This window comes from Eutrigla gurnardus (assembly GCF_963514095.1).
Source record: "Eutrigla gurnardus genome assembly, chromosome: 6".
Taxonomy (NCBI): Eukaryota; Metazoa; Chordata; class Actinopteri; order Perciformes; family Triglidae; genus Eutrigla; species Eutrigla gurnardus.
The window spans coordinates 30,329,973-30,357,376 of record NC_139920.1 but is presented as its reverse complement, the minus strand read 5'-3'; the positions used below and the strand labels follow the sequence as shown (position 1 = coordinate 30,357,376).

General features: G+C 43.1%; 1 protein-coding gene across 1 annotated transcript; it reads left to right on the top strand.

The window, feature by feature from the left end:
• Positions 1-873: 873 nt before the first annotated feature.
• On the top strand, positions 874-4,908 carry hsd11b1la (hydroxysteroid (11-beta) dehydrogenase 1-like a). Its single transcript, XM_084011374.1, has 6 exons — positions 874-1,035; positions 3,531-3,661; positions 3,748-3,951; positions 4,096-4,189; positions 4,405-4,570; positions 4,650-4,908. The coding sequence occupies exons 1-6, from the start codon at positions 951-953 to the stop codon at positions 4,831-4,833; spliced, it is 864 nt and encodes a 287-aa protein (XP_083867500.1). The 5' UTR covers positions 874-950; the 3' UTR covers positions 4,834-4,908.
• Positions 4,909-27,404: the final 22,496 nt, after the last annotated feature.

Sequence of the window (27,404 nt, the reverse complement as noted above, 5' to 3'; positions counted from 1 at the left end):
GATCCTAAGGAATATACTGGGACAAGCTACATGCTAGCAAATTAGCGCTGCGCGGAGTGCGCGCAAGAGCCATTGAGTGCACGCACAGAGGAGAGGGAGGTATGTATCACCTCGTCTAACATCAGAGCAGAACATAGTTCAGTATGGAAATGCGGTGGTGTTTTCCTTTAAGATATCTAAAAATCCTTAAAAAGTATTACTAAAAGTAAAAGTAAGTGGCCGTTTTATAATTTAATAGCTAAACTGGATATGTATTGCAGATATCTGTAATTCAATTCTTCCTAGTCATAAAGAACATTTCAGATATCCAAAATGAAAAACCGTCTGTCTACCTGTCAACAGATATCAACAATACATTTGTGGATATCTGCAATTGTATTGTTCCTAGTCACAATTCTAATTGTAGATATCTGAAATTACATTTCTACTAGTCATAATGTATTTTTGGATATTCAAAATTACATTCTGGATATCTGGAATAGTTTTTCATTTTGGATATCTGAAATTAAAATTATGACTAACAATTGGATTGAAGATATCTGAAATGGGAGTTTTTCCTAGTAAGAACTCAATTGCAGATATCCAGAATGTAATTGTGTAATTGCCATGTGCGAGCGTTTACATGCGACGTCGGCCGTGTGACGCATTCAACGAGTGTCGGAAATCTGGGGAGCTCGATCAAACTTTTGCTCGTCTCTCATATTTAAGCGACTCTTCGTGCATCATAAACATGTCGACTTGTATAACGGCGTGACGTGACGTAGTGATTACGTGTTACCATTTAACGAGCTCAAAGTTCGTTAAATAGAGAGGGAGAGAGAGAGGAGGGGAGAGAGGGGGGCGGGGCCTGTCATCTCGTGTCCTCATAGTCACCGCTGCAGCGCATTAGCAGGAGCTCACTCCTGAACACTTGGTGCTACAGATATAACATTAAACTACCTGCCAACGACATGGGGACGTTCACCAAAGTGGTATTACTCAGCGCATGCGTCGCGTTCTTCGCTGGCAAGTGGACTTCACCCAGGTTTGATGCAGGTAAGAGCGACGCCGACATCAAGGTGGGCTTATCTAAATAGGCTTGTTGCTGATAGGAGCCCATACTTTAATTTTAAAAGAAAAAAAAAACCGTTACATTCATGAAAAGAAATGCTTTGAATTCTTGTTCAGAACTACCTTTTCCTTTTTGCTTGTATTGCTTGTGTGTGAAAACGTACCTGGCAAAAAAAACTCAAAAAACTTTCTGTTTGTGATTAATTCTAATTGTCTACTATCTATAAAAGTCACACATGGCAGATTATTGACCTACTCAGGTTCCAGCCAGGTCGATAAACTTGGGACAAACCAGCAACTCACATCAACTCCTAGTTTTCCAGTTGATCTTAAACATTGCACAGCTCACCTTTCTCTGGATTATAACCCGGCCGGATGGACTCCTGCTGGGTCACGGATCCCTACACTGCAGATCCCGAGGCAACTTCTAACTCTGAACACACAAAGTCTCTAAACTCCTCTTCAAACTTCTATTTGTGAAATCTTCTGTGTGAAATGCTTTCATTTATACAGGTTTTCCTCCTCTGTGATCGTGCCTCAGTGTTCAGAAAAGTGTTATATCAATTAAGATCACTACTACTACTATAAGAGTACCCTTGGCTGTTAGTTCAGAAAAAGGTAAAATCACCTGTCAGCACTAATTATTATGGAAAGACATTTTCCTCATTTTCCTGAATGACCAATGAAGAATATATGAATATGCTGAATGTTCAGCAAACCTCTTGGAGAAACGTGTTCCGGTCAAATAAGGAGCTGTCGATGTGGTGTTGACGGTGGAGATGGTAATGTGAGATAGAGGCCAGATTGAGCAGAATGTGATTTTATTCCTGTTGTCTTTTGACTGTTAATGTGTTTTCTTCTCCCCCTTTTCAAGATGCAGGCTCTCTATGAAACGCATCATTAATATGTCTATTTCATTGACGTTGTGTATGTGTGATTCTGCTCCAACAAGTCTTTATTGCTGAACTTGAATGTTTTGCGGTTGAAGAATTACTGGAAGCCAAATGCTGCAGACAGGTCTCGTATCTGTTGCGTGTGTGTGTATGCTTATCTAGAGTTAAATGTGTCTAATCAGTTTAACCACCAGTGTAATAAAAGCACAGCTTGAGGTGACATGAAATCCAACCCAGGTTTTTCCCCTGAACTCCTACCAGAATCTCCATTCATACAATGTTCTTTCTTGTTGTCTCAATTCATTCGAAATGTGTTCAGTTTAATTTGATTAATAACTGCCTGACAGCTTATTGATCATATCAATGTGTGGGGGGGGGGGGAATCACGAGTAGCATCGATGTGATAACCAAATACATTTCACTTTTGTAACACGCAGCTATTAAGAAATGATTTAAAAATGGTTTTGCTATTTTGCAGGAATGGTGCACAGAGATATTCTCTATTTATTGTAAGCTGCCACATGACATTATGGTCTACCTCCACATTACAGTGAGACCTATATCTCCCAGCTCAGAGTCCACTGAAGCAGCCTATCAGTTCTCCAGCACGTCAAACACATTCCTTTCAACCTGGACCCTCACCGGTTCACATAAGGCATGGGACGACATGGAAATATCATATCACAATGTTATCCCCATTAATCAGCCATTAATCAGCAAAATGTGCTCAAAACTACTAAAATGGCACTAAAACATACCGGAATCACATAACATTATCTTAAGAAACAAACATTTGTATTGCATCACAGATGAAAACATCTAATAATATTAAGATGATTATGAATCAAATTCATTCAAATTTTCCACTTCTCTACCATGAGAGTGAGCTAAACATATTTTTTTAACGATATTTACGATTATCCCAATAATGGAAATTTACCACATCTGAGTTGTTTTTTATCCCTGTTGTTATCCCTTTATTTATTTTAGCAGATGGATGTAGTGGAATCAGTAGGACTGACGATCGATGCATCGCATGAGTCGCTACACTACTATAACCTCAGTAAAACAAAGGAGCTGCTTGTTGATTTAATAGGACACACACACACACACACACACACACACACACACACACACACACACACACACACACACACACACACACACGCCTGTCTACATCAATGGAGATGAGAAGGAACAAGTGAACAGCATCACTGATATATTTCTCAAACTGAAGCAGAGAAAGCACGGGAACATTCCACACTGGCATGAGAATCGTGATTAAAACCGCCCACAACATTATTGATGCCCTCTTATTGAGCATCAGTATTATTGGTGATGATGAGCGGTGCCCAGCCACAGCCTGCTCACTCTGCTGCCACCTGGTGTCTGCAAACTGCACTTCGTTGGGCAACTGTATCCTGTAACCTGGTTTACATTTCTCGTGGTGCAAATTCTAGAAATGCACTGCACGTCTTCAAATCACTTCCAGAACTTTAGTTGTCACATATACCTGCCCAGGCAAAATATCAGCATTGTTATCAATAATGACCAAAGCCGTGTCTTAATGCGTTTCGTGTCTTTCAGAGTCCCTCAGAGGTGCCAGGGTATTGGTGACTGGGGCCAGTACAGGGATTGGTGAACAAATGGCGTACCACTATGCCCGCTTTGGTGCCCATCTAGTAATTACAGCAAGGAGGGAGAAACTGTTACAGCAGGTCAGTGACCTTAACAATATCAAAAAGTACTTTCTACTCGTTTGTGCACCTGCAGTGGATCCACGCTTCCTGATCTTTGCTTCCAGGTGGCAGAGAATTGCCTGAAACTTGGAGCCCAGAAAGCCCTCTACGTGGCAGCAGACATGGCCAGCGAGTCGGACCCCGACAGAGCTGTCGACTTTGCTCTGGACAAGCTTGGAGGGCTGGATTACCTGGTTCTGAACCACATTGGCCCGAGTCCCTTCAGCATGTGGGAGGGAGATGTGGAGCACACCCGGTGGCTGATGAAGGTAGCGCAACATTTTGATGCTTATGTCATAGAATAAGGGGAATGCATTGATTTGTGTGTGTGTGTGTGTGTGTGTGTGTGTGTGTGTGTGTGTGTGTGTGTGTGTGTGTGTGTGTGTGTGTGTGTGTGTGTGTGTGTTCCAAAGGTTAATTTCTTCAGCTACATTCAGATGGCTTGGAAAGTTTTGCCCTCACTTGAGCAAAGTAAAGGATCACTAGTGGTTGTTTCATCACTTTTAGGTAAGTTTGCCACATTTATTTGACACAAACTGAAACATAGATGTTTACCTACATTATGACTTTTCACCAAGCAATTACAAATAATGTATGTGTTTGGCCTCTTTATTTTTAAACTGTCCCTACTTATAAAACTTTGGGAAATATTGAAATGCTGATGAGTTTTTAAAAAAGGCCACATTTTACATGCGACTGTAATGGTTGTTGATGCTTGGCAGGTAAAATGCCCAGTCCCTTCGTGGCGCCGTATACCTCGACCAAATTTGCCTTGAATGGTTTCTTCGGGGCCCTTCAGCACGAGCTGGCTATGAAGAAAAGCAATATCTCCATCTCCATATGCACACTGGGCCTCATCGATACGGAATCGGCTATGGATAAAGTCAGGTCGGTCAAGTGAACACAGCCGTGTCTCGTGGCTACATCAGAGTCATTCCCAGTGTATTGATGAGTGTTTTTCCTACAGGGAAGTCACCAATGTACCGGCCTACCCGGCCACAGACGCAGCCTTGAACATCATCAAGACCGGAGCTACGAGACAGCCGGACCTCTTCTACCCGTGGTTCACCCACATGGTGACTCTGAGCAAAGACTGGTTCCCCTCGATCACAAACTACATCATCCAGAACTCTTACAGCTACAGCCCATGAAGAACGTTCTGTAATCATTTAGATATTCCACTGCCCGGATTCAGCCTCCACGTTTTAGTTCACCCAATGACCTTAACGTTGGGTGCAGTCGAATAGTCTTTTTTGCTTAGGAAGGTTCCTAACTGAAGAAGTGACCCGGAAGTAAACAAGTGGCCGCCATGATAAGAGCCGTTCGGATTCTCTAAATTTGAAGGAAAGGAGCTCCAATGCTTCCTTTCAGAGCTCCTTTAGCATAGGATGCAACGGACCTTCCTATGCGATAGGAAAGGAGATTACGCCGACCCACAATTCTTTGCGAGAGCAACATTTAAAGTGCCGCACACCTCGGCCGTTCATGAAAACATACGATATGTGCATTTGCATATTTGACATTAACTTTCATGCAGACATATAGTAATTGGAATAGTGTCGATAAATGTGTGGACAGTGATAATAATTGAATGTTTTTTTTTTTTTCATTTATTTCAATCATGTTACAAATGTTTGACAAAAACGAAACTAAAACCACAAATGAAACGTAAATAAATCAAACGGTCAAACAGGAAGGAGGAGCTGCTGGACCTGAAGCCGGTCAGTGAACCAGCTGTTTATAAAACCAACATGTGGAGAAGTGGACGACGCGCTTTTTGTAGTCCATTATTGTAGTTTCTCCAGCGCAGACGCACGTCAATCACCGGTGATCATCAGCTGTCAATCATCAGCGGCCGCGTTTTAATGACGTAGCTTAGTGAAAGTCCGGTCGGATTCTCTGAGCACCGCGGTCGACTATTCCTAAGTCCTTTTGAGTTCTCCTATCGCCTTTCCTTAACCCCGTGACGTTTTCCCCAGAGGTCAAGGAATAGGAGTTAGGACCTTATTTTTTGACTATTCGACTGCACCCATGGTTCTCTTTTAACTTTCCAGATAGAAAATAATTTTCCTGTCAAACCCAAATGGATCTTGTTACAATTTCTTTATCTGGTCCAGTTTTATATATAAATTAAATAAATAAATAAAGGGTATGGAGAAGAGCTCATAGCCTGGATTTGAATATATTTAATGCATGGCTCTAAAAACTGCCTGCCTCGATCGCTGCCTATGTGTGCATGACATCAGAGCAAGTGGCGGTCAAGTCAGACAGGAATCTAACATCCACGGGTAAATCTGCACAGGCCAAAAAAGACAAAGTATGTAAATGTATGTCCAAAAATGCCGGCACGTCCTCCTGCATGCGGTCGCATTCTGCAGTATGTAAGCCAGCATGCTTTTCTGGCTATTCTGACCTATAACCCTCTACTCAGCACATATATGGGCAAGAGGGTCAAAGTTCAAAGTGCAATGTGACGAGGTAGTAAGTTCCAATTCAATGCAAACCACGAGCAACAGAACGAGGGGAAACTTGACCGTGTCGTACAAAATGTTTCACATCTTTTCAAGGCTCGTTTTTTTTAAACAAATGTTCCTTTGTCATACTTTGAGCCGGAAATGTCCAACTTTCCAGTTTCACTCCGTGTGTACATCCTAGGTTTTAACAGAGGAGTTTGTTTATACATCATTCATAGCCTGATTTATAGAACATTTTAATCCTACAAATAACACAAGAATGGTTGTTGAAGGTTTTCTCTGATTTATGAAGCGAGACAAAAAGATCCAACATTCCCTCTGTGAAAAACTGACTGTCAACAAAATTTAATTTTTAAACTTGCTTTATCTAATGTTCACATTTCTTTTGCTGAAAAGTATCCAAATTACAAGATATTTTAAGAGAATGCCTCATTTGCATTTTAATCATGCAATTTCCCCAAAAAAGTGTCTTAATGCAAGTAATGAAGTGAGAAGTTTCCCAGTGATTCTATTAGTTAGACTCGTCTCCCCTTAAACACCATCATTGAGGTCTAAACCCAGTCATACATACATACATATAAGGTCTCTTTCCTGTAAGAATGGGAAAGTACTTTGAATGTCCACAAGAGGGCAGTAGTGCCAAAGCAGTGGAGTCATTCTTCTTCATTCTGTCTACACTTATCAGTGAAGTCTTTCTCTGTTAAAAAGTAAACCTTAATAGCAGACTGTCATGAATGTGCTGGTGATGTGGTTTGAAATTATTTAATCTTTGGAATGCTGTGGATTCACATACTGAATCATGTGGGTTTTTTAACCCTCCATCAGCATATTAATCCTCACCCTGCCTGTTTTCCCGTCTTCACTGTTCTCCACCCCCGGGTTCCTCTCCATCCCCATTCTTCTCTATTTCCCCAAGGTCCGCCTTTCTAAAGATGGCCACAGTAGGCGTTGCAGACTTCCTACGGAGCAGGACTTTCTCTTTGTGTCTTTGTTCATCATCCCCCCCAAAAGCACCGCAGGCTTCCTGTGAAGCTGCTGGCTAAATCCATCCGGGTGGTCTTCTTCCTCCATTGTGGAGGTTGTACCCCGCTGATAAAGTGCTTTTCCTACTGTATAGCCAGAGTGAGCTGTCCTTGTCAAATGCGAATGCCTCGCTGAAAATTATAGTGCGATTTGAAAAGTAGAGAACCAAAAAAAAATGAAGAGCGCTTTCTAATGTATGTATGCAAATGATTCTCCTTGAATCGAGTGGCCTCGAATCTTTAATCTAAAAGTTTGCACAGTTCCCCTGCACTTTGCTTTGACTGATATGACTCATGGGGGGATGTCATTGGAATACAAGTTCTCTCTGTCCTCATCTTGACACTTAATGATTGGAGAGGATTGTGCAGACGGCGTAGTCTCTCTGCAGATGCAGTGGAAAGGAAGGGAAAAACAGAAACCCTCCTCTGGCTGTCACACACACACAGATATGCTCGGCCTCCCGGGGAGGAGAGCAGGCATGGCCCGGGAGAACAGCCAGAAACACCTGCAACAGATTAGTTGTCCTAATGCGAAGTAATAAATCCTCTCACCCTTCTCTAGCATCTCCATCTCCACCGAGCATGGCTCTCATAGGCTGAGGAGCATCCACCCACAACACAACACACACCGTAGCAAACATGTTGATGCATCTACGGATGGATTTAGTTTGTCTCTTTGATTAAGGACTGCTGTGTATGCTGCAAATGAAAACTACTTATATAATCTCTCTCCTATTGGTACGGCCTCTTGGAGGTTTTCCCCGAGGGTTTTACACCGGCCTCTACATCAAGATCAAACATTTCCATCATGACGGCAAACAGCCAAGGCCAATACCAAGCCGACGCCGGCTGCTTTACCGACTGCACATAAAAACTTGAAAGGTGGCAGACTGATTGGCCAATTGGACTCCTACTTAGCGAGGTTTGTAATGGAGGTGGAATTCTGCTTTAATGTCCGTGTTACAGCATATTATTTCATTTCTACGTCGACCGATAAAGAAAGACAATCTGTGTATGTGCCGGAGTCAAACGACTTCTCCAGATAGCACACCGTACGTCCTCGGCTTTTTAATATTTGCACACGTTTGCTGATGCAGCAGAAATGTCACGTTTCAGGCCATAAATAGTCACCTATCCATGGCAATAGTAGAGTGCACATCAACCATCAAGCACCAATTCCATTTTTATGATTCTTTCTTGTCCTGCTTCTTTGAGCACAAAGGACACTGCTCCACAAATCTCCACTGGCTTCATCCATCAGTTACTTTCAGCGCGACGGGAAGCGCGGCCTTGATGTCCGCCGGCCTGTAAGTATTGAGTGTGTGACATTTATCAACCACTGGCTTGGGAGAGGGCGGCCAACTGGTGAGAATGGGGAGACGGTGACGATACCACACACACACACACGTATGTATTAATTCTCAGAGAACTCCTGGAAGAAGATGAAGGGAGCAGGTGGAGGTAAGTACTGAGAGAAACTTCACACACAGAAATCTGTACCGTCATTTCAAAATGTATTGTCATTTTACTGGTCATACAATTGTGCCGTTTGAAGTGGAGCTGAAATGAAAAATGTCCCTCTTAGATCACATCCGCGGTCATGTTGTGCACCTATTCAACAATAACTGTCGCAATATTTTCTTAAATTATTTTTATATCAACATCCAATATCCACGTAGACACTGATCGCGTTTAATCCATCAGCTCTATAGTCCAGGGCTTGTACAGACGTTCAGCCCGAGCTGGGATTCAAACCGCCGATCTCCGCTCTCCCTCCCGCTCTTATTAAGACATTTTACATGACTGTTGTGATGGATAGTCATGGACTGTATCTGCTGCTCTTTAATTAATTCAATACATTTAAACACTAATTCAGTAGACGGCCACTTAAAATATTAAGATGTTATATGTAAATCTGTCAATAAGTAAAGATAAAACGGGCAGAAATTGCAAAATACCTATATTAGTTTTTGTTCATGGCCTAAAGGCCGACTGGAAAGATTACGATGCAAATGTAAAGCTTTATAATATCAACATGCGGAAATGTTGAAATATGGATTTCTGTAGCAAGAAAAAGCTGAACACACACACACACACACACACACACACACACACACACACACAGGCTAGCAGGCAAGGACATATACTACATCACAAATTAAGATAGCTGTGAAAATAATAAGAAATGTGCTAGTATAAATTGTAATAAAAGCAAAAATAATGTAATGTGAAGGGAAAAAATGTTAGTAAGTTATTAGGTTAGTTAGTTAGTTATTAGGTTAGTTAGTTATTAGGTTAGTTAGTTAGTTAGTTATTAGGTTAGTTAGTTATTAGGTTAGTTAGTTATTAGGTTAGTTAGTTATTAGTTTAGTTAGTTAGTTAGTCAGTTAGTTAGATAGATGGGGACGATCACTTGGGTCATGATCTGTAGGATTTACACCAACACCAACATTGAAAGTAATAATATATAACATGTTAATAAGTGAGCTTTATAGATAGCGGTTGGCTAGCCGTTCCCCTTGCCACCAGTCTTTGTGCTAGGCTAAGCTAATTAGCTTAGCTCCAGCTACTTGTTGAACTGACAGATATGAGAGTGCTATCGATCTGTGAAGAGGTGCATTTCTCAGAATGTCTGCAGCACATCGCAGTGAAGCAAGAATATGCAACACAATGTTACTGAATAAATCAAAACAAACCTCAGCATGCGTTGCCTCATGCAAGTAGGCTAACCTTGGTAGGCATGAATCGTGAATAGATCGTAGATATGTAGCACATTTCTGCGATGAAAATATTTAAAGTCAAATTGAATTCCTTCATTGGCGAGTTGAACCCAGCCATTGATCTGCGTAGTTATTAAAAGGCCCATACATTTTCAAAAGAATGTTAATCTTCCTGAATACCAAGCTTCTGTGCGACCTCTGAAAAGTTTTCACAAAACATTGAGCTATGATAACAAAAGGGAGAGAGTGAGCGGGGGAGACGGGGGGAGGGGAGCGGGGGAGGCAACCTATGAAAGGGAGCGTCAGTGTGAATAAAACAAACGGTGGGTGTGAGAGGTGGCTGAGGTGGCCCTGTGACCCCTGACCTCCATCCCCCAGGTCCATTCAGAGCAGCACAATGGTTGACACCTGTGTCCTTTCAGTACTGGCACTATTATTATTTACATCAGTCAGTGGGAGAGAGAGGGGGAGACAGAACGAGGCCAGAGGTGCTGTGAAGCAGAGTGGACCAGCCTCATGCCAACACCCCCCCCTCTCTCTCTCTCTTTACAGACAGGTGCCTTCCTATCTCTCTCTCTCTTCCTCTTTAATGATTTCCGATGAAGGAGAGGATCCACAAAGAGGACAGACGGGGTGTTTTTACATCCGGTTCCTAATGACCTGACATCGCTCCAGCACCGTTAACATAGAGGGCATCACATTTGGTTGTTGTTTGTGTTGCTAAATTTGTGTTAACGCAACCCAAACAGTTCCCGTTTAACGGCGCTGGCAGGACAGGCCTTTGTGGCGTCCATGTCATGCCTCTCAGCCGATCGGGCCGGTGGGGGAGTCGCGGCGAGCATGGGTGGCGGGCTGGGGGTTACATGAATTCTTCTTTTTTTTCCATCAGGGGAGAGAAAGCCCAATTAACAAAGGATAAGAAGTGAACCGTAAACACCCTCAACAAGGCCCAACAAACCTACAAGAACAAGAGCTGTCTCTCTCTCTCTCTCTCTCTCTCTCCCTCACCCCCCTCTGCTGACCACTCCTCCCTCCCCCCTCCTCCCCCCTCTTGCTCACTCACTCTCTCTTCCACTTCCCTCACAAAAGGAAGGCTCAGAGCTTACAAAGTGCCAATTAACACTGAATGTTTGCCCCTCGCACCTCCCTCTCTGAACTGCTGACAGCTCTGGTGTTTGGGTTAATACCAAAGGCCTGCAAAGAATTATAATTCTCTTCCTTGCCCCATCCCCCCTTCTCTCCCTCTCCTATCCTTTTATTTTGTTTCCAATGGGGTGGTTTTACAGTTCAATGCACAGTCAAAGGGTGATATAAAATGACTTTCCAAAGAATTTCATTTAGTGAGAAGAGGGGCTGCGTTGCATTGGGGCAGCCAGGGGCAGGACCGGGGGGGCAGAGGAAGAGAGACAACCATCATCAATTTAAGATTTGGCCAAATATTTACATCATGTGTTGATCTTACTTTTTTCTTTTTTTTTTACAAAAAAAAACTGTCATTAAAGAATAAACGTACATGTTCGCCCTTTAGCTTTACTGTTTCCACCTCCATCATCAGCATGCAAACATTTATGTAAAGACTCCAGTTTACACATAAGGGCTCACATACATATGCATTTCTCACCCGTTGGAACTGTAGGTCCCACTTGAGATGAAGATAGCAGCGTTGGTCATTTATCACAGGCAAGGCTATGCTTGGATTTCTCCCTTGTGAACTCCTATAAATCAGCCTTCTGAATAAAAGAGCGGCCAATGAGAAGAGGTGAGAGGGTTAAACTCCGGGAGAAACAGAGACCACTTGGCTCTTTAACGGAGCTTTTGCCTGAATTCAATTCCCTGCCCAAACGGGGTCTGCCTCTACAATTTATGACCTCTTGGGACCAGGTCCCCTAGTCCTTCTTTACTTGGGGATGAGATGCCCGGTTGAAATGGGTTTGTTTTGTGGGGAAGGAGCCAAGCTTGAATTGAATTTTGCTTATCTCAAGAAAAAGGCCTCATGGTTCCTTCTAGTTCATAATATAGTTTGAAAAGAACACACTAAATAACTTGCATGTAAAAAAAAATGCAATGTGCAATGTATGAGTAAAATCTGCACTATTAAGTAAGACTTATGATAATATTACACTCAAAAGAAAACCAAAAACGACACGTATTAAAATTATTATTAAAATATAAAACACAGGGAGCACTGTCAGATCCTGCTACACTAAAATGAGAGCTTTTCTAAAGGGAGTCTGGTTGTCTGCAGGGATCAGACCACAAACTGGATATAAGAAGTGGACGTGGTCATCGTGATGTCATCGGTTTGGTGGACTACGGTTTTGAAGCCTCCACTTCAGCATTTTGGCCATCTCCATATTGGAACTTTCAAGTGAAAGGAAGTGACCATATTTGGAATGCATCTGGCTCCATCTGACTTCTGGCGCAAAGTTAGGTTTTATAAATCACGTTAACTTTACAGCTAAATCTTACTAACTGCATTGGTAGCGACGGGAGGCCGTCTTGGTAGCCACGCTCTAAAGCACGCCTTTCTTTATCGTCTATTTGTATTATATTACTAAATGAACATCATGCTGGATGGAAGAAGACTTAAAACTACAGATTGAGACCAGAAACAATGTTCGCTGAGGTAATAAATCAAGTGAAGATTCATTTTCTTCTACACTTCTGTTCTTTTTGCTACTGGAAGAGTCGCCCCCTGATGGCCAGCAGAGAGAATGCATGTTTAAGGCACTTCTGCTTTTGCCTCACTTTTCAGTACGAGAGATTACCACCTGAGCTCGCACCTGTTGAGCAAAAATGACACAGCTTTGCTCTATGGATATTAATAACCCTACTTTATTATTTTCCAGAAGATGAACGGGAGATTTAAAGGGTCAGAATGTCATCTGTTGGCCCTACAAAAGAGGGTGAGTGGCAGTGGAGGTGTGGAACAAAGCCAGACGGGCTTTATCCACATTAAAGTAAGGAGAGCTGAGCAGCGAGCTGACATGACCTGACACGGTTCATGGTTCCACCAGTGAGCGGCTGGCTGGGTCTCTACCTAACCCTGGGACCTCGGGGTCAAGACCCTCTGCAGCCTCTCTGGGATGAAGGCGGCTGGCCAGACATGTGACTCTGGCCTCTGCTTTGAATCCTGGGATTTACTTAGGGGAGTCTAAAATGGGAACTCACAGCTTGTGGCAATAGATGAAGAATTCATGTGGGAATAAAAAAGAATTTAAAAAAACGGTATGTATACGCAAGGAATCAGATTTCCACATTTCCAGACACATAATGGAGCTCCAGTATATCATTTTTATCTGAAGATTTATTTGGAAACAGGTGCTCCTCCTCCGGCTAAGCTGCCAGGCAGCAAAGTGCACTCAGTCTCCTCTCTAACATCTGATTCACATGAACTAGAATGTCTGCTTGCCAAACGACTGATCCATAGGTCAGTGATGTGGCTGTGTCAAATGAGGGTCGTGAGAAAAGCCCAAAGGAGCACGTGCCTAGAATTAGATGAATGTCAGAATTTGTTCCACTTCTTCCTAAAGAACGGACACATGTGAGAGCAGTCACTTTGGCCAGAGTGCAATTGCAGGTCTCTCTCCCTCTCTCTCTCTGTGTGAAACAGGATTTCCTCTTTTCCTTCATTTCAACATTCTTCTCTTCTTTCGCCCCTCAATCTCACATCCTTTATTCCTCCCAAACTCACAGGAATTTCCTTCCATGAGACCGCGATGCGAGTGTTGTGTGCACGTCTGGAGTATGCGTGACCCCATCAGCAGAACAGAGCAGACCGGCCACGGGGGCCCAAAAAGCCCCTGCGGGACCCAAATCTGGCTCCGGATCCAGGACCGCTCTGCTCCACGTTGGAGCTCGGGCTGTAACTCACCCTCTGTCTGTGGTTCGGGATGGTGTGGAGGTAGGGGTGAATTACGGGTCAGCCATGGAAAAAGCTTGCTTTATTGTCTGTCTCGGAGAATGAAGGATGGAGGGGGAGAGAGAGAGAGAGGGAGGGATGGTAGGAGGTGAGGGTGGATGGGAGAGGTTGGGCAAGCGGGTATTATGGAAGATGTTTTGACATAAAGGTAGATGAGGGAAAGAATGAGTATAGAGAGGTGGTCCACACGTCGGTCTGTGATTCTCAGCTTTTCCATATGGCAGACTGGAAGACAGTTTCCCCTCGGCTCGAAGCACACAGCTATCTTTAAAGCTGAGCCAATCCCCTTGACACAGTATTTATAACGGCAGATCAAAAGCACATTCATACTGCATGTATATGCTCCATACCATGAGCAAAGGGGCTCACCAACGGTACTCTAAATGCACTTGACAGTTCAAAATGCCGCTCAGAAGAATCTGAACTTATAATGCACACATAAGCAGATTTGTAAGAGTTCTCTAGGTTATCGAACGAGATGATTTCTACCAGATTTTGGGTGTCAAAGTTCTGAGCAGAAAAGTGATCGATGAGTGCTCGGTAATTGTCCATTGTGAGGAGATGTCAGGGGGAGACGGCGTGTCACCTCGCAGTGAGAGTAAAAGAGCCGGCAAATGGAAGTGATTACATCTAATATTCTCCATCTGGGAGCGATTGCTTCAGAAGACGAGTTTCAAAGGAGGAGGACGGCGGGGGGAGAAGAGAAAGAGGCAACAGTAATTTGCACAGGATTTACAAATCTCCTGAATCGAATTTGGGGAATCTCAGCACACATCTTGTTCTATTCCCTCCAGACAATCACTCATGAAAATGCATGCACACACACACACACACACACACACACACACACACACACACACACACACACACACACACACACACACACACACGCATAAACAACTCAAACAACTCTGCGCTGGTCCACCCGCACAGATGTATTCGTGCCCGCAGGAGAGCTTGTCGCACAAACTCCTAACAATCCCAGAGAATTAAGTTGTAATATTCCCTGCAGCATGGTGGATTTTCGAGGGCTCACACATCACTACTCAATATATCTCCCAGTCTGTCTGCGAGCAATCACAAACCACCCAAGAAATGGTTGCCAGTGTGTCAGAGTTGAGATGGAGCCAGGTCAGAAGTGATCAAAGACTGCTGAGGAGCGAGAGAGCAAGAGAGAGAGAGAGAGAGAGAGAGAGGGTTATCTGGTCCCAATTACATTCAATCATGGGAAATTGGCAAAGTGCAAAGCGAGAGAGATCTTCATGATGAGATGAGAGCAGGAGGCCAGATGAGCCGAGGTGGTCCGCTGACATGTCTGACTTCACAAAGGTTTTTTTCTCTTTGGATGTTTGGAGCATTTTCTCTGCGTCTCCTTGTTGTTGTGGGTCACGCCGACATTGACTTTGCTACCAGTTTATTTCCATTCGGATTGAAGGGATAAATGACAAAAACATAATGAAACCATCGTCAAACGTGATGTAGATTACAGAGGAAATGAAAAATCACAATCAGATAAAAGCGGATAAAACCTGACAAACACAGAAGTGCATTAGGTTTGTTGATGTGATTTGTGTTGTCACATCCACTGATCAACAATGCAGTGTATTTATTTATAACCACATACGCACTGACAGATGAGCAGAACGACACAATGTCATTTAATATTTACACAGCGCTCACAGTAACAGTGTTGGGCTATAATGCTTTGCTTTGCAGTAATGGGATTACTTTATTCCCCAAATCATGAGTGCAGTAAAGGCCAACCACAGACTTCACGGCACCCTGCAGGCATCAGGGTGACAAACAAAGATGGCTTTTTGACTTCATTTGCAGACACCGTATATTTTTTAAATTATTGATATGAATGAAAGTTTAACTAAATAATGTAAAATGTGTGTCTCGCTCTGATGGGATGACAAGAAGCCAGAGTTCTCTCGCCACTCGTCCTCTACAGTGGCTTCCAATCCACGTCCTCAAATATGTAGCTCACTGCCGCTCACGTCTCGATCTCTCTTGATCACACCAGTAACTACCACACCACTTCAATTCCAATATATTGCCACCAATCTGTAAACGTCATCCCTTTTATTCTTAATGAGGGAGATCAGGGCTTTAAAAACTATTAAGATTTAAATAATTAACTGCTGACAATGTCCTGATAATGTTAAGAAACCTTTAAAAGATGAACCCCCCCTCCAACAAAGGCTTCTCTTTGTATACTAAAGGATTTGAGCGGACCACATTTCCCCACCTCATGAATGCTGATAAAGTGAGAGCAGATAAGCAAACAGGCACAACAAAAGGGATTTCTGAGGGTCTCACTCTGATTTGTCAAGTGGTTCCTTCTCCCCTCCGATTGGCCGGGAACGCTCACCAAAGAATGCCAACAAAAAAGTGACCCCTCCAGTGAGCACCTCCTCCCCCAAATGCCTCTCCATCCCCCACCCCCCTCGCTCTGGATCCCTCACCCATCCCCCTTCCACTTCTACCCGCTCCCCCTCCCAGCCCTCTACCACCCCTCTCCCTCCCTCCCTCTCTCCCAGTTGCCTCACGGCTCGCTGTGACCCATCTTGCACCTCCCGAAGCCCACAACAGACGCTCGGTGTGTGAAGAAGGTCAGGAGTTCAGGCTTGGCTGAGGCTCCATCCCTCCCTCTGCACAGAGGAGGCCTGCCCTGCGGGTTTATAATTATCTGCCGTTGGCATTCAGCACAGGTTCAAGCACAGTGCAAGCGCTGGCACCAGCGTGGGGGGATGCGCTTGGCTACACACTTGGTGATTAGTTGTCCCTAATTGTCAGTTCCTTGTTACCTTTCTCTCCCTCTCGCTGTCTCTCTTTCACCCCCTCGCCAGTTAGAACATCTTTACATAAAACTCGGCGCTCGGGTTTTATTGTCCCAAAAATGCACTCGGCTGTGCTTCTTTTCCGCTTCATTATTCTCTGGATCGGTCTTTGCGACATTTAATAACTCCTCTTGCAAAATGAAAATAAAGTATGTGGCATCTGGTACCTTTCACAGACTCATACCTACACTAACTGTGATCTCACTCTTCTGTGCAGCGGCTGTCTGACAACGTTTTCCTTCCTCACTGACAGACGCAGCGAAATTCAAAGAGTTTGACTAGCCTTTCGCTCTCGACTCGGGGCGGATGAATAATGGATGCCATTTTATGTTCCGTTGCTTTTTTTTTATGATAAATTTGAATCTGCAAGTGACTAATTCAAGGTTATCTTCGTAGTGGGACGGCCGCTGCTGCTGCTGACACTGAGAACAGCTTTCCAAACCTGACTGACGGCAGATGCAAGAAACACGCCATAAAACGCTTCTTTGAGAAAAGATGAACTGAAGTGATACAGCCTCCACAGATGATCTGAACGTGAATCCACAGTCACTAACATGGGGAAACCAGCTGGCTTTAAAGCCGTCGTATTCATGTCTCAATGTGTTTGTCCAAAATGAGCTGTTCCTCGTGCTCTCCAATTCTAACAGGAACATGTGCTCTCCACGCTTTAATCTCTTCCTGCAGTCAGAATTTTATTTTCAATATAAAAATGAATACAAATCTTTCTCTCTCAAACGTTGTATACATACTTAATCTCATGATTCACTGCAGATTTTTCTCCTCCAGTTTTTGTGGAGTCGGTTTGAAAAAGGTGAGTGTGTGCTTTCCATCAGGCCTTTATATTGGCACTGACAGGCAGCGTGATAAATGACATTGGATAAATCCATTCCTCAATGTCTTCGGAGATGTCTCCGCACCATTAGTCACTCACACTAGAGATCTCGGCAAGAGTCCATCATTGCTGCTCTGAGAAACACATCTGCAGACCTTGAGACGGACCCTGAAATGGGCTGACAACTGAACCAATACTGTAGGGGGCTGTTTGGGGGGGCAGCAGTCAGGCAGATGTGGGGCCTGGATGGCTGCCAAGCAGCGCCCCGTCATCCTACAGCAGACCCTTCATCTCTATATGAGTGAGGGAGAGGGAGATGTGGAAAACAGCAGGGAGTAGGAGGAAGGAGAAGGGGGGGACGGATAGATTTGTATATAAGGCTCCAGGACTATATAAGGCTCAGGACTATTCCTTCATATGAGAACATCCTCCAAAGCTCTTGGCATCGTTACACCGTGACTGCACACCCACTGTGCAATCAAAGAAACCCTAATTGAATCTGAAATAATTTATTGTACAAACACCTCCACTGAACGCAGCACCTTGACTGGCCTATTATTCTTTGACATTTTAGTGGAAAGTAGAACTAGTCCTCCGAGTCTTCCATAAAAAAATCTATATTTAAACACACGCACAGATGGTTGGAATAAAACCCACATTTACCCCTCTTCCCCTCTGTTTTCGGTGCGAGGAAGTAGTCGAGTTTTTTTTTTTTTTTTTTTTTTTTTGCCAATTTCCAAGAGCTATGTGAGATGAGACATGGACTTCTGACAGGTGTTTGTTTGAATATCAAACAGAGCCGTGGAGGCCTGCAGATGGCAGGCAGATTGCATTCCAGACATGGGCTTCGGTCTGGGGGCCGGAGCGGTGGGGGAGAGCCCATCTCTGCTCCCTGATGGTTCTCCGGGGGAATGGATGCACACACCTCTGATCTGGGTGACTATCATCACCATCACCATCATCATACTCATCATCATCATCATCACCGCGGTCTTGACCACTGGAACGGACGGAGATAGTCTGTCCACACTTTTATTTTCCATGAGCCGTGTGCAGAGCCGGACTCAGGTTTGTGTATTTGGCAGTATTTATGTGACTGAAATTTGAACCAAAACACTTTTGTAGAATGTGAATATATTTAATTATGTAACATAATATTATAATTGAATGGCCCTGACTGAAAGAGTTGTTTTTTTTACAGGAAATAATAATAATTTAGATAAAACACAGACTTCAATTCGTGCTTGTGATACGTGGCAGTGTTTAGTGTTGGACTGCATACAGGTTGGGGTCAGAGGTATACAATTTACAGTATTTAAGAGAATGCAAACCCAAGTGTAAAATTATGACCTAAACTATGGGAGGTAAACATTCATCACTGTTTACAGACCGACTTCCTGGTTCAACTTTGAACCACCATACTTGGGTTGTGAGCGCACACACCATCTTTCTGCACAGTGAGAATTTACTGCCATCATTACGGGTGTGCTCCATTTCTGTGTTACCTCCAAATAACACGTTTGTATAATGAGGTGTATTTACAACCTGTCTGATATCTATGGACAACACGTCTCCTGTTGGACTTCATTGTAGCCACATTTCCAGATCTGAAGCATTTCATTTGTTTACAGTTAATATCTGTGTTAATATGATTGATGACACTACTATACCTCTTAAGAATCAATCCCCTTATCAGATCAAGTCAAATAGATTGTACAGAAAGATAGCATATGTCCTATAATATAGAACATATAGGTATAAAAACACTCACTGCTCATGGAGCTCTTGTCTCGGTCTTGAATGTCCCCACCTGCTAAGCTCGCCGTCTGATTTGCCAGAGAAATAAAACGGCGAGTGGGCGGAAGGTATGAATAGCTGGCGAGTTGCACCTCGGTGAGTCAACAGACATTGGGCACTGCCATAAAAGGCCCATGTGGTGTGGGCTAACGCAGAGGCTAGTAAGTCAGGTTGTTTGTTCTAGCCTCCTCTGCTTCGTACCGCCGAATTTCTTTTACAATTCGTTTATAACACGTCGAGATCTTTTTAAGCCCGTCATATTGGCAGAAGAGCACAATGCAGCAGCCAGTCGTGGAGGACTGAAGCGGATGGGGAGAGGCTGAAGAAAAAGGTGAGAGGCCTGAAAACAAGACTCAGATCCGTTCCTGCAGACAGATCCTTAAGAACATGGCCAACGTCAACAGGAGCCAGGCCACAGCTCGATGCTCCTGCCCACGCATACATCACCCGTTTCACTGTTACATAACCTCTCAGGAGAACAACCGTTGCTTCTACAGGTTTTTCATTCTACTATCTCCGTTCCCTTCCATGCATGTTCTCTACGTGTGCATGAACAGCTCAGGAACTGAACCAGCAAGAAGAAATCCCCAACGGTCAAGTCAAAATTCCCCCTAGGTTCCATTTTATAGTTTTTTTTTTTTGTAGAACGGAGAGATTTTTTTTTCTAAAGCAATTCAAGACCATCTGCACTTTTAAGAAGAAGAAAAAAAAAGAAGTAAAAGTCCACACAACGTTTACCAGATGTGCTTTTAGGCTCCACAGCCAAGTCTCCATCAGCGGCCTGCACTCTGGTTCCCCTGAGGGTGGCAGGCCAGCAGCATGCATAATGCCTGAGCTGTTTCATGCAACAGGTAGCCTCGATTTCCACATTCAGCCCTCACAGCTTGGTAGGGAACAAACCCACAGGAGAGGAGAGGCTGTTCATCCTACAGCTGCATTGTGAGCGTGCCCATGCTGCTTTTCTACTGTAACAATGACACCCCCACCCCCCTTTAACCCCGACCAATGAGGTAAAAGACATCAGGTTATTTTCTTAACCCTGACACAAGACAAATAGAACTCCTAGGGATAAGATCCATTGCCAAATTTGTCTTTTAATTCTAAAAGGACTGAAGGGAGGGGGCTATGTGGACTGGAATGTTTGACTCCCATCTTTCCAAGAGTTGGGGAGGGGGGGGTGCAAGTCAAGCAGAACAGAGGACTTAGTGGCTTTTTACAAGGAGGCTTCTCTCTTTAAGCCAGACAACTTCAATCAGCTTCCTGAGAATTCTTCCTCCTATAAACACAGCAACGTTTTCATTGTACTTTCACTCCGACAGAAACCACATGACACAGGAAACGGCCAATAAAATAGCCCACATGCTAATACCGGCCTGACATTATGACAACAGAACGTGACCACATACTGTAAACGGACTGAAACGAGCGACTCCTGCCACTCATCCGTGACAGCGAGACTTTCTCTGATAACATAAATCAAATCAGAGCGTTCCATTTGGAGACGGCCAATAAGAGCAGCCGCTGGGCCTCTCCCCTGTCTGTGGTTGGTTCAGACCATGTATCTACAAAAAAGGGTGCAAGGTGAGGAAAGCCCCTCAAACAAACACAAACTCTGAACAAAAGGAGGGATGGAGGAATCTGCGCTGAAAGAATGTGGCTCCCCTTTCAAGTGTCGGTATGCTCGCGGCACCTCCTGTCAGGAGAAGAAAAATCCCAGGAAGAAACAAACTGAAGAAATGCAAAACAATCCCAGCCTCCTGCTGCCTGCCGATTGATTGATTGGGACTTGTCGCATTTCTCTTCCTTTCAAATGGCTGAAGGCATTGAAAGAGTAAGCTAGACCTCTGGGCTCATTCACATAAAGACATAACAGTATACAGTTGTAGTTCTTAAGATTTTCATGAAATCAACCCCTGATACCATCTATGCTCCGCATTTTATTAACATAATTCATAAAAAACTGCTGGGTTAGTTTTAGGAAAAGGTTAAAATAATTACAGAAGTGGTTACAAGTATGGAAGTAAAATAAGTCATCGTTGATTTCTGCTTTCACATGGGACACAATCAACGTTTTTAATTCTATCTCGTTGAACTCAATCTCACTGTTTGAACGCTCGCTCTCTTAAGACCGTATGAGAGCTGTATGAGTTACTAATAATGCAAACCGAAATATTCCCTTAAATTGGCTTTTTCACATTAAAAGCATTCAATTTAATTTAATTTAATCATTGGATTATTGTTAAGCATCCACAGGAAATGCATGTATTTGCCACCCCAGTTAGTAGGAACCAGGTCGTACATCAAAAACCATGATTCTTTGTCTGTTAGATAGAATAGAATAGAATAGAATAAATCTTTTAATGTCCACCAAGGAGGACATTTTTCTTTGGCTCACCAGACATAAAAGACAGATAGACATACAGCCACAATATCACAATAAAAAAGATAACAAATATGCTTAAATAAATAAGAATAAGAGTAAAAAAAATAGCATCTCAGTTGAAGAGTTGCAGGTTGCACAGATCAGAAGGATCTGATCAACGCATCTTCCTGCATGCAGTCTGATTTCATGACGTGTTTGGCATGAACTCACGAGTGCTGTTGCAATCACTATTGACTGACTGCCTTATTAAACCGACGTGAGTGTGTTTTACTGCACTGTAAACAGATATACAGCTGCTCCTCTGTTGTATTTGTGACAATCCAGCCGCACAAGAAGTGTTTCCTGTAGTATTCAACCACACTAGCCGTTACCACGGTAACCACGGGCATTGCCAAAACCGACCAGGAGATCAAATATAAAAGGACGATAACTTTAACGGAGAAACCCTATGCTAGTCTAACTGTGGATACACTCTTTGAGTCGCACACAAAGCTGCTTGTTTGTTCGCCGCCTCTTGTTTTGCTTTCCTCTCCTCAAGCTGCAAGTCTTTAGTCAGAGCTTTGCTTTGACAGGTGAAGATCAACTGGAGTCATCGCTCGGCGGGACTGGAGGGGAGAGGTGGCCACGGGGTCAGCGGCAGCCACGTTATTCTAGATCTATGCAATAACACACCCGGCCAGGGGCAGAGTTCACAACATGCCTTTACCCTCATCCTGCAAACACACACTGGAGCACTATTTCACGTTTAAGTTCAAAAGGCATCAACAAGAGAAACTACTTGTGTTGATTCCTCTCCCTTGTCAACAAGAAATGATGAATGGCATCAACGCGAGCACACCTGAGTTAACTACTGTGTCAGTTTTCCCTTCAAGCGTGGCCATTACAGGAAGACAACTATCTTGTATCCTGCATCCTGTCTTTTCTGATGAATGGTCAAAGAGGAGCAATTGACTTCCGCTGCAGACACTTAAAAATGGCGAAACAGCGGTCGGAGCGATTAAGCGGCAATCCCATTTGTAATTATGATAATGTCAATTGAGCTTGTCAAGGATGAAAAATTTCAGGGGAGACAGTAAAATATACCTAACAAGGCTTTTCTCAGTGGTAAACATGGGGCTTTTAAAACTGTAATTAGCCCAATAATGTCTAACACATGGCTTACAAGCCATCCATGGGCCCAGCTTCCCTTCTTCCAACCACTTTTCCCTTCTCTCCGTAGGACACACTCTTCACAAAGCTGGAAATCTAACCACACGAATAGGAAGCTCTCTCAGTGGGGGTGGGGGTGAGGAGCAGGCAGGCGTAATTCAGCAATTGTGGGACAAATTGTTATTTCCTGTGCTTAAAATAGACACACAGGAGATGCAAAATAATATTCTTACTGGCTCTACATTTGGCTACATGCACTGAATTCAATGCTAAACATTTTTCTGTATATTTTTGGTTCTTTAGCAACATAAAAACCCAAAAAGGGAAGCTATATGTTCTCTGCTCTCCCTCCAAAAAGTTCCAGGCCACAGAAAAAGACAAGATCTGAAAATTAAAAACTGCCAACCACCACAGTGAACCCCAGCTCTCGCTCTCTCTCCCACAACTGCCCCTTATGCACCCACCCACCCACCCACCCAAAGTGTTCAAGAATTCCCCCTTGAGAGACAGACACAGATAATTGGTCACAGATTTGTGTTGGCAGGACACAAAGGGACCTCCTATTCACCCCTGTGCAGCTGTCTACTTCCTTTTCTCCCATCTCTGCTCCCCTACGAGTTGTGTCCCCTCCAAAGGTTCCCCCACCAACAACACCACCAACACCGCCGCCAATCGGACCAGAGCTGAGCCGTTCCTCGCCTAAATCACAGCCGCTTTCACTGCCACAATAAAGCCATCGGGACACTCATGACCCCGACTCAGAGCCGCTCTACATCCTCCTCACGCCCCGAGGCCTCACTCACATCTATGAGACCTTGGAAAGTCTTACTACTTCTCTTTGATTAAAGTGGTTCCACTCATTAGGGGCCTTCATTAATGCACCTGTCATGTGATGCAGCATTTAGCTGCCATGTTTATTTGTTTATTGTGCCACCAGAATGATTTAGCCATCGACTATGAATGATAATCTAGTCAACATAATACTACAACAATAACACTTTAGTATTTATAAGCGTATTGGAGCAAATGGAGTATATTGTGGAGTATTGAATATGCTGTATTTTATTTTTAAATGCAAAGTTTTGACTGAGGTTTTTTGAGTGAAGCTCCAAATGTCTTCATATTTTATGACCCTATCACCCTAAAAATAGGATTTTGAGTTATTGTGGTTGTATTAATGTACTTTGCTGCTAGATTGCTGCCATAACGCTACATTAATACAGGTAATGTGTTTTTGAAAAAAGGGTATTAACAACAAATACTGATTAAAGCAAAAATATGAAAACCATGGCCGAACCCTGAGATCAGTTGGAGATCTGATGAGTCCGAGTCTCTACATGTATTGTTGTTATGTTCAGGGTGGGACCAGGTGACTGGTGAGATCCTACCAGAAGCAGTTCATCGGGCTGGTTCAGTGGGAATGTATATCCGGGTTCCTGGATATCACGCTGGGAGGCTCGCCATCTACTGGACTCGTCCGATCTTCTTCGCTGGATCTTCTCACTCAGTCGGACCTGTAGGGGAAAAACAAAACGAATGACCCTGAATCACTGAGATGCCGATTCACACAGGACTAGCATTGCCAGATGACCACTGTGTTCACCGAAATATTGTAGGTTATTTGTGCAGGAATATTTACTTTACAAATTACAGAAATGGCCGATTCGCAGTTTATTATCACAGTCCTGTGCGAATAGGGCTAAAGCCAATACTTTAGTTAGCAATAAAATACACACACATGCAGTTTATATAAATATGTATTTTACAGATTCAGCATTGAACGTTGAACTCTCTCAGAAAACAAAATCATATTTTCTGTAGAAACACAGCACCTGCTTCACCAACTGAGGAAACAATAGTTTTGACAAAAACTTCAGAGAAACAGTCAATAATTTCCCAATTCTCTATTTATTATAAAACATTCTTCTGAACAATAAGACATATTAAATGTACTGTTGGACTCTATATATTCAAAGGCCAGAGTAAAATAACAGACTAGAACAGACTTCACATAGCAACAAAAAACTAGCAAAATACAAGCTAACGTTGGCTAACCGAGGCAAAGTCTTCTAGAAGCTTCTGGGAAGCTTTCAGTCAGCTGACAACTTGCCCAACACTGATTTGACTTCGTTACGACTGTTTCACCATTTTTGTGAAGCTCAATGTTTTTATGACGCAATTATCTCACCATGACGAGTCAGAGGCGTAATCTCCCGACGTCCCGCTGCCAAACAGAGCTGCGACACTTCCGGTTACCTTTAGTACTGCAAGACTTCCGGTTAATTTTAGTAACCGCGCTGGAAAACGTCCGCCGGTTAATTTTCGTATTTGCACTGCAAAACTTCCGGTTAATTTTCGTATGTGTACTGCAAAACCTCCGGTTAATTTTCGTATTTGCACTGCAAAACTTCCGGTTAATTTTTCGTATTTGCACTGCAAAACTTCCGGTTAATTTTCGTAAATGCACTGCAAAACTTCCGGTTAATTTTCGTAAATGCACTGCAAAACTTCCGCTTAATTTTCGTATGTGCACTGCAAAACTTCCGGTTAATTTTTCGTATTTGCACTGCAAAACTTCCGGTTAATTTTTCGTATGTGCACTGCAAAACTTCCGGTTCATTTTCGTATGTGAACTGCAAAACTTCCGGTTGAGTATAGTAATTGCAATGGAAAATGCAATTACTATACGGTTATTTTTCGCATATGCACTGTAATTATTTTTTCTGGTCTGCAACACTAAATAGTGATTATATAGTGGACTATATAATGAGTTATTATACCTTATATGATAAGGCTTATATAGTGGACACAACATAGCCTACAATTCATCTTGAAAAGTAGCATAGGGGAAAGTGAATGAGTGAGTCGGACACATCCTTCCTGTTAATTTTAGGAGAAAGAGAGCAGTTTTGAAGCAAATTCACACAGTCGGAGAGTGGAATCACAACTTCCGGGTCCTTCACGTCTTGCAGTGAATTTTTAGGAAAACCTTACATCGGGGAAAACTCAGCTGATCTTTTTTTTTGTTTTTTTTTTAAGGGAAAATCAACTTCCCAATATAAACACTTAAATAGCACTTATTTAAATCATTAGGTCCTATAAGTTGTCAAATACACTCGTAGACAAATGAAGAGTTATTTCCCTTTTTCCGTACGTGAATGAGGCCGAGCTTGTGCGAGCAGCTGGGGGGCGGGGTTAAAGAAAACGTTTGCTATATGGGCCCCATGGATGCATAAGATGATGAAGATGCAGGTAATGTGGAAGTCAGACTTCTCCTGCTTCATGCACCACTGAGCACCCTACATAGGAATGAACTGGTGTCCAGTTCTTTGTGTACATCCATGATGGGAATGTATCAAATAAAAGTTAACACAACCATAGTGTCAAATCACATAGATAGAAGCATTTACAATAATTCAAATGTTTATGAATGTGTTCATTTCTATTCTAACCCATTTTGTTGAGCTGGGTTACAGAACCACTGACAACATGGTAATGATATGAGACTTAGGGAAGGTAAAACAGTAGAAATGTGTTCATACGGGAAACAGAGGAAAGTAGAGCAACACATTTCACCTTCCAGCTTCCTGTACTTTCTCCCTCTTCTACCTAGTGTAATGGATTGCATGTGTGGAGCTGGTGTTGTGCCGAATAAAAAAAAAACTAAAACAGACACGAGAAAGAAGAAAGGGGCACAAATAAGAAATAGTACGGCGTTGAAAGGAAGGAAAAGTATGAAGGAACAGAGAGAGTTCAGTTCGGAGGGGAAGAAGGAGAATAAGGTGATTACAATTCCAGTCACAGCGAGCGCAGCAGCTTGTGCAGCGATCCTAGATTTCTTGAGCAGCCGAGCACAGCTGTTCCCAAGGGGCTCATGGGAAGGCATAGGTCAACCACCCCTTTCCTGACTCACCACATGTTAAAGGAATTCGCTGGTGCATTGTGGGATATGACACCGGTAACCCCCCACAACTAAGTTTCCAAATTACTAACACATACATTCTCAAACCCGTCTGCCATTTCAGCATTGGAAAAATGACAAACGTTGATGTAAAATGGGACCGTGTAATGTCAGAATACTGGTGAGTAAGTCATGTAGATTAAAAAATAAACCCACGCACTGAGTAATGGAGAAAATGATTAATTCTCAGTGCAACAGAAAACATGGTCACCTGCTTTTCTTCTTATCTCTCTCAAAAGATGACCTCACTAATGGATGACTGACTAACACCAGTCACATTTCGGGTATTTAACAATTATTTATCACAATCCCTGGCTTTACTTGGAGAAAACACTGCTTATCTGTTTACCAAACGGAGACAGTGCTAGCTATTGTAGCGGAAAACAAAGACAAGGCAGATAAACAAGACGATTGTTTTGGAGAGGCTACTCGGTTTAACATTCCTGCATGCACCTGGTTAATAAACGTGTCCTATTCCTGCTTTTCTTCTCAACATGAAACTAATTACAGGTTATTAATAATCATACCTAAAAGTTATGGGCTGTAACTATCTGCCCCTCGGCCCGGAAATTGAGTTGGGGAGATAATGAATGAAAACCGACCCTTTGGACTTTTCACA

What these genes read in the sequence shown, in the direction of transcription:
- hsd11b1la (XM_084011374.1), top strand. Translation starts at nt 951, where the DNA reads ATGGGGACGTTCACCAAAGTGGTATTACTCAGCGCATGCGTCGCGTTC. An exon ending in TTCACCCAGGTTTGATGCAG is followed by an intron (nt 1,036 to 3,530) that starts GTAAGAGCGACG and finishes CGTGTCTTTCAG; the next exon opens with AGTCCCTCAGAGGTGCCAGG. An exon ending in GGTTGTTTCATCACTTTTAG is followed by an intron (nt 4,190 to 4,404) that starts GTAAGTTTGCCA and finishes GATGCTTGGCAG; the next exon opens with GTAAAATGCCCAGTCCCTTC.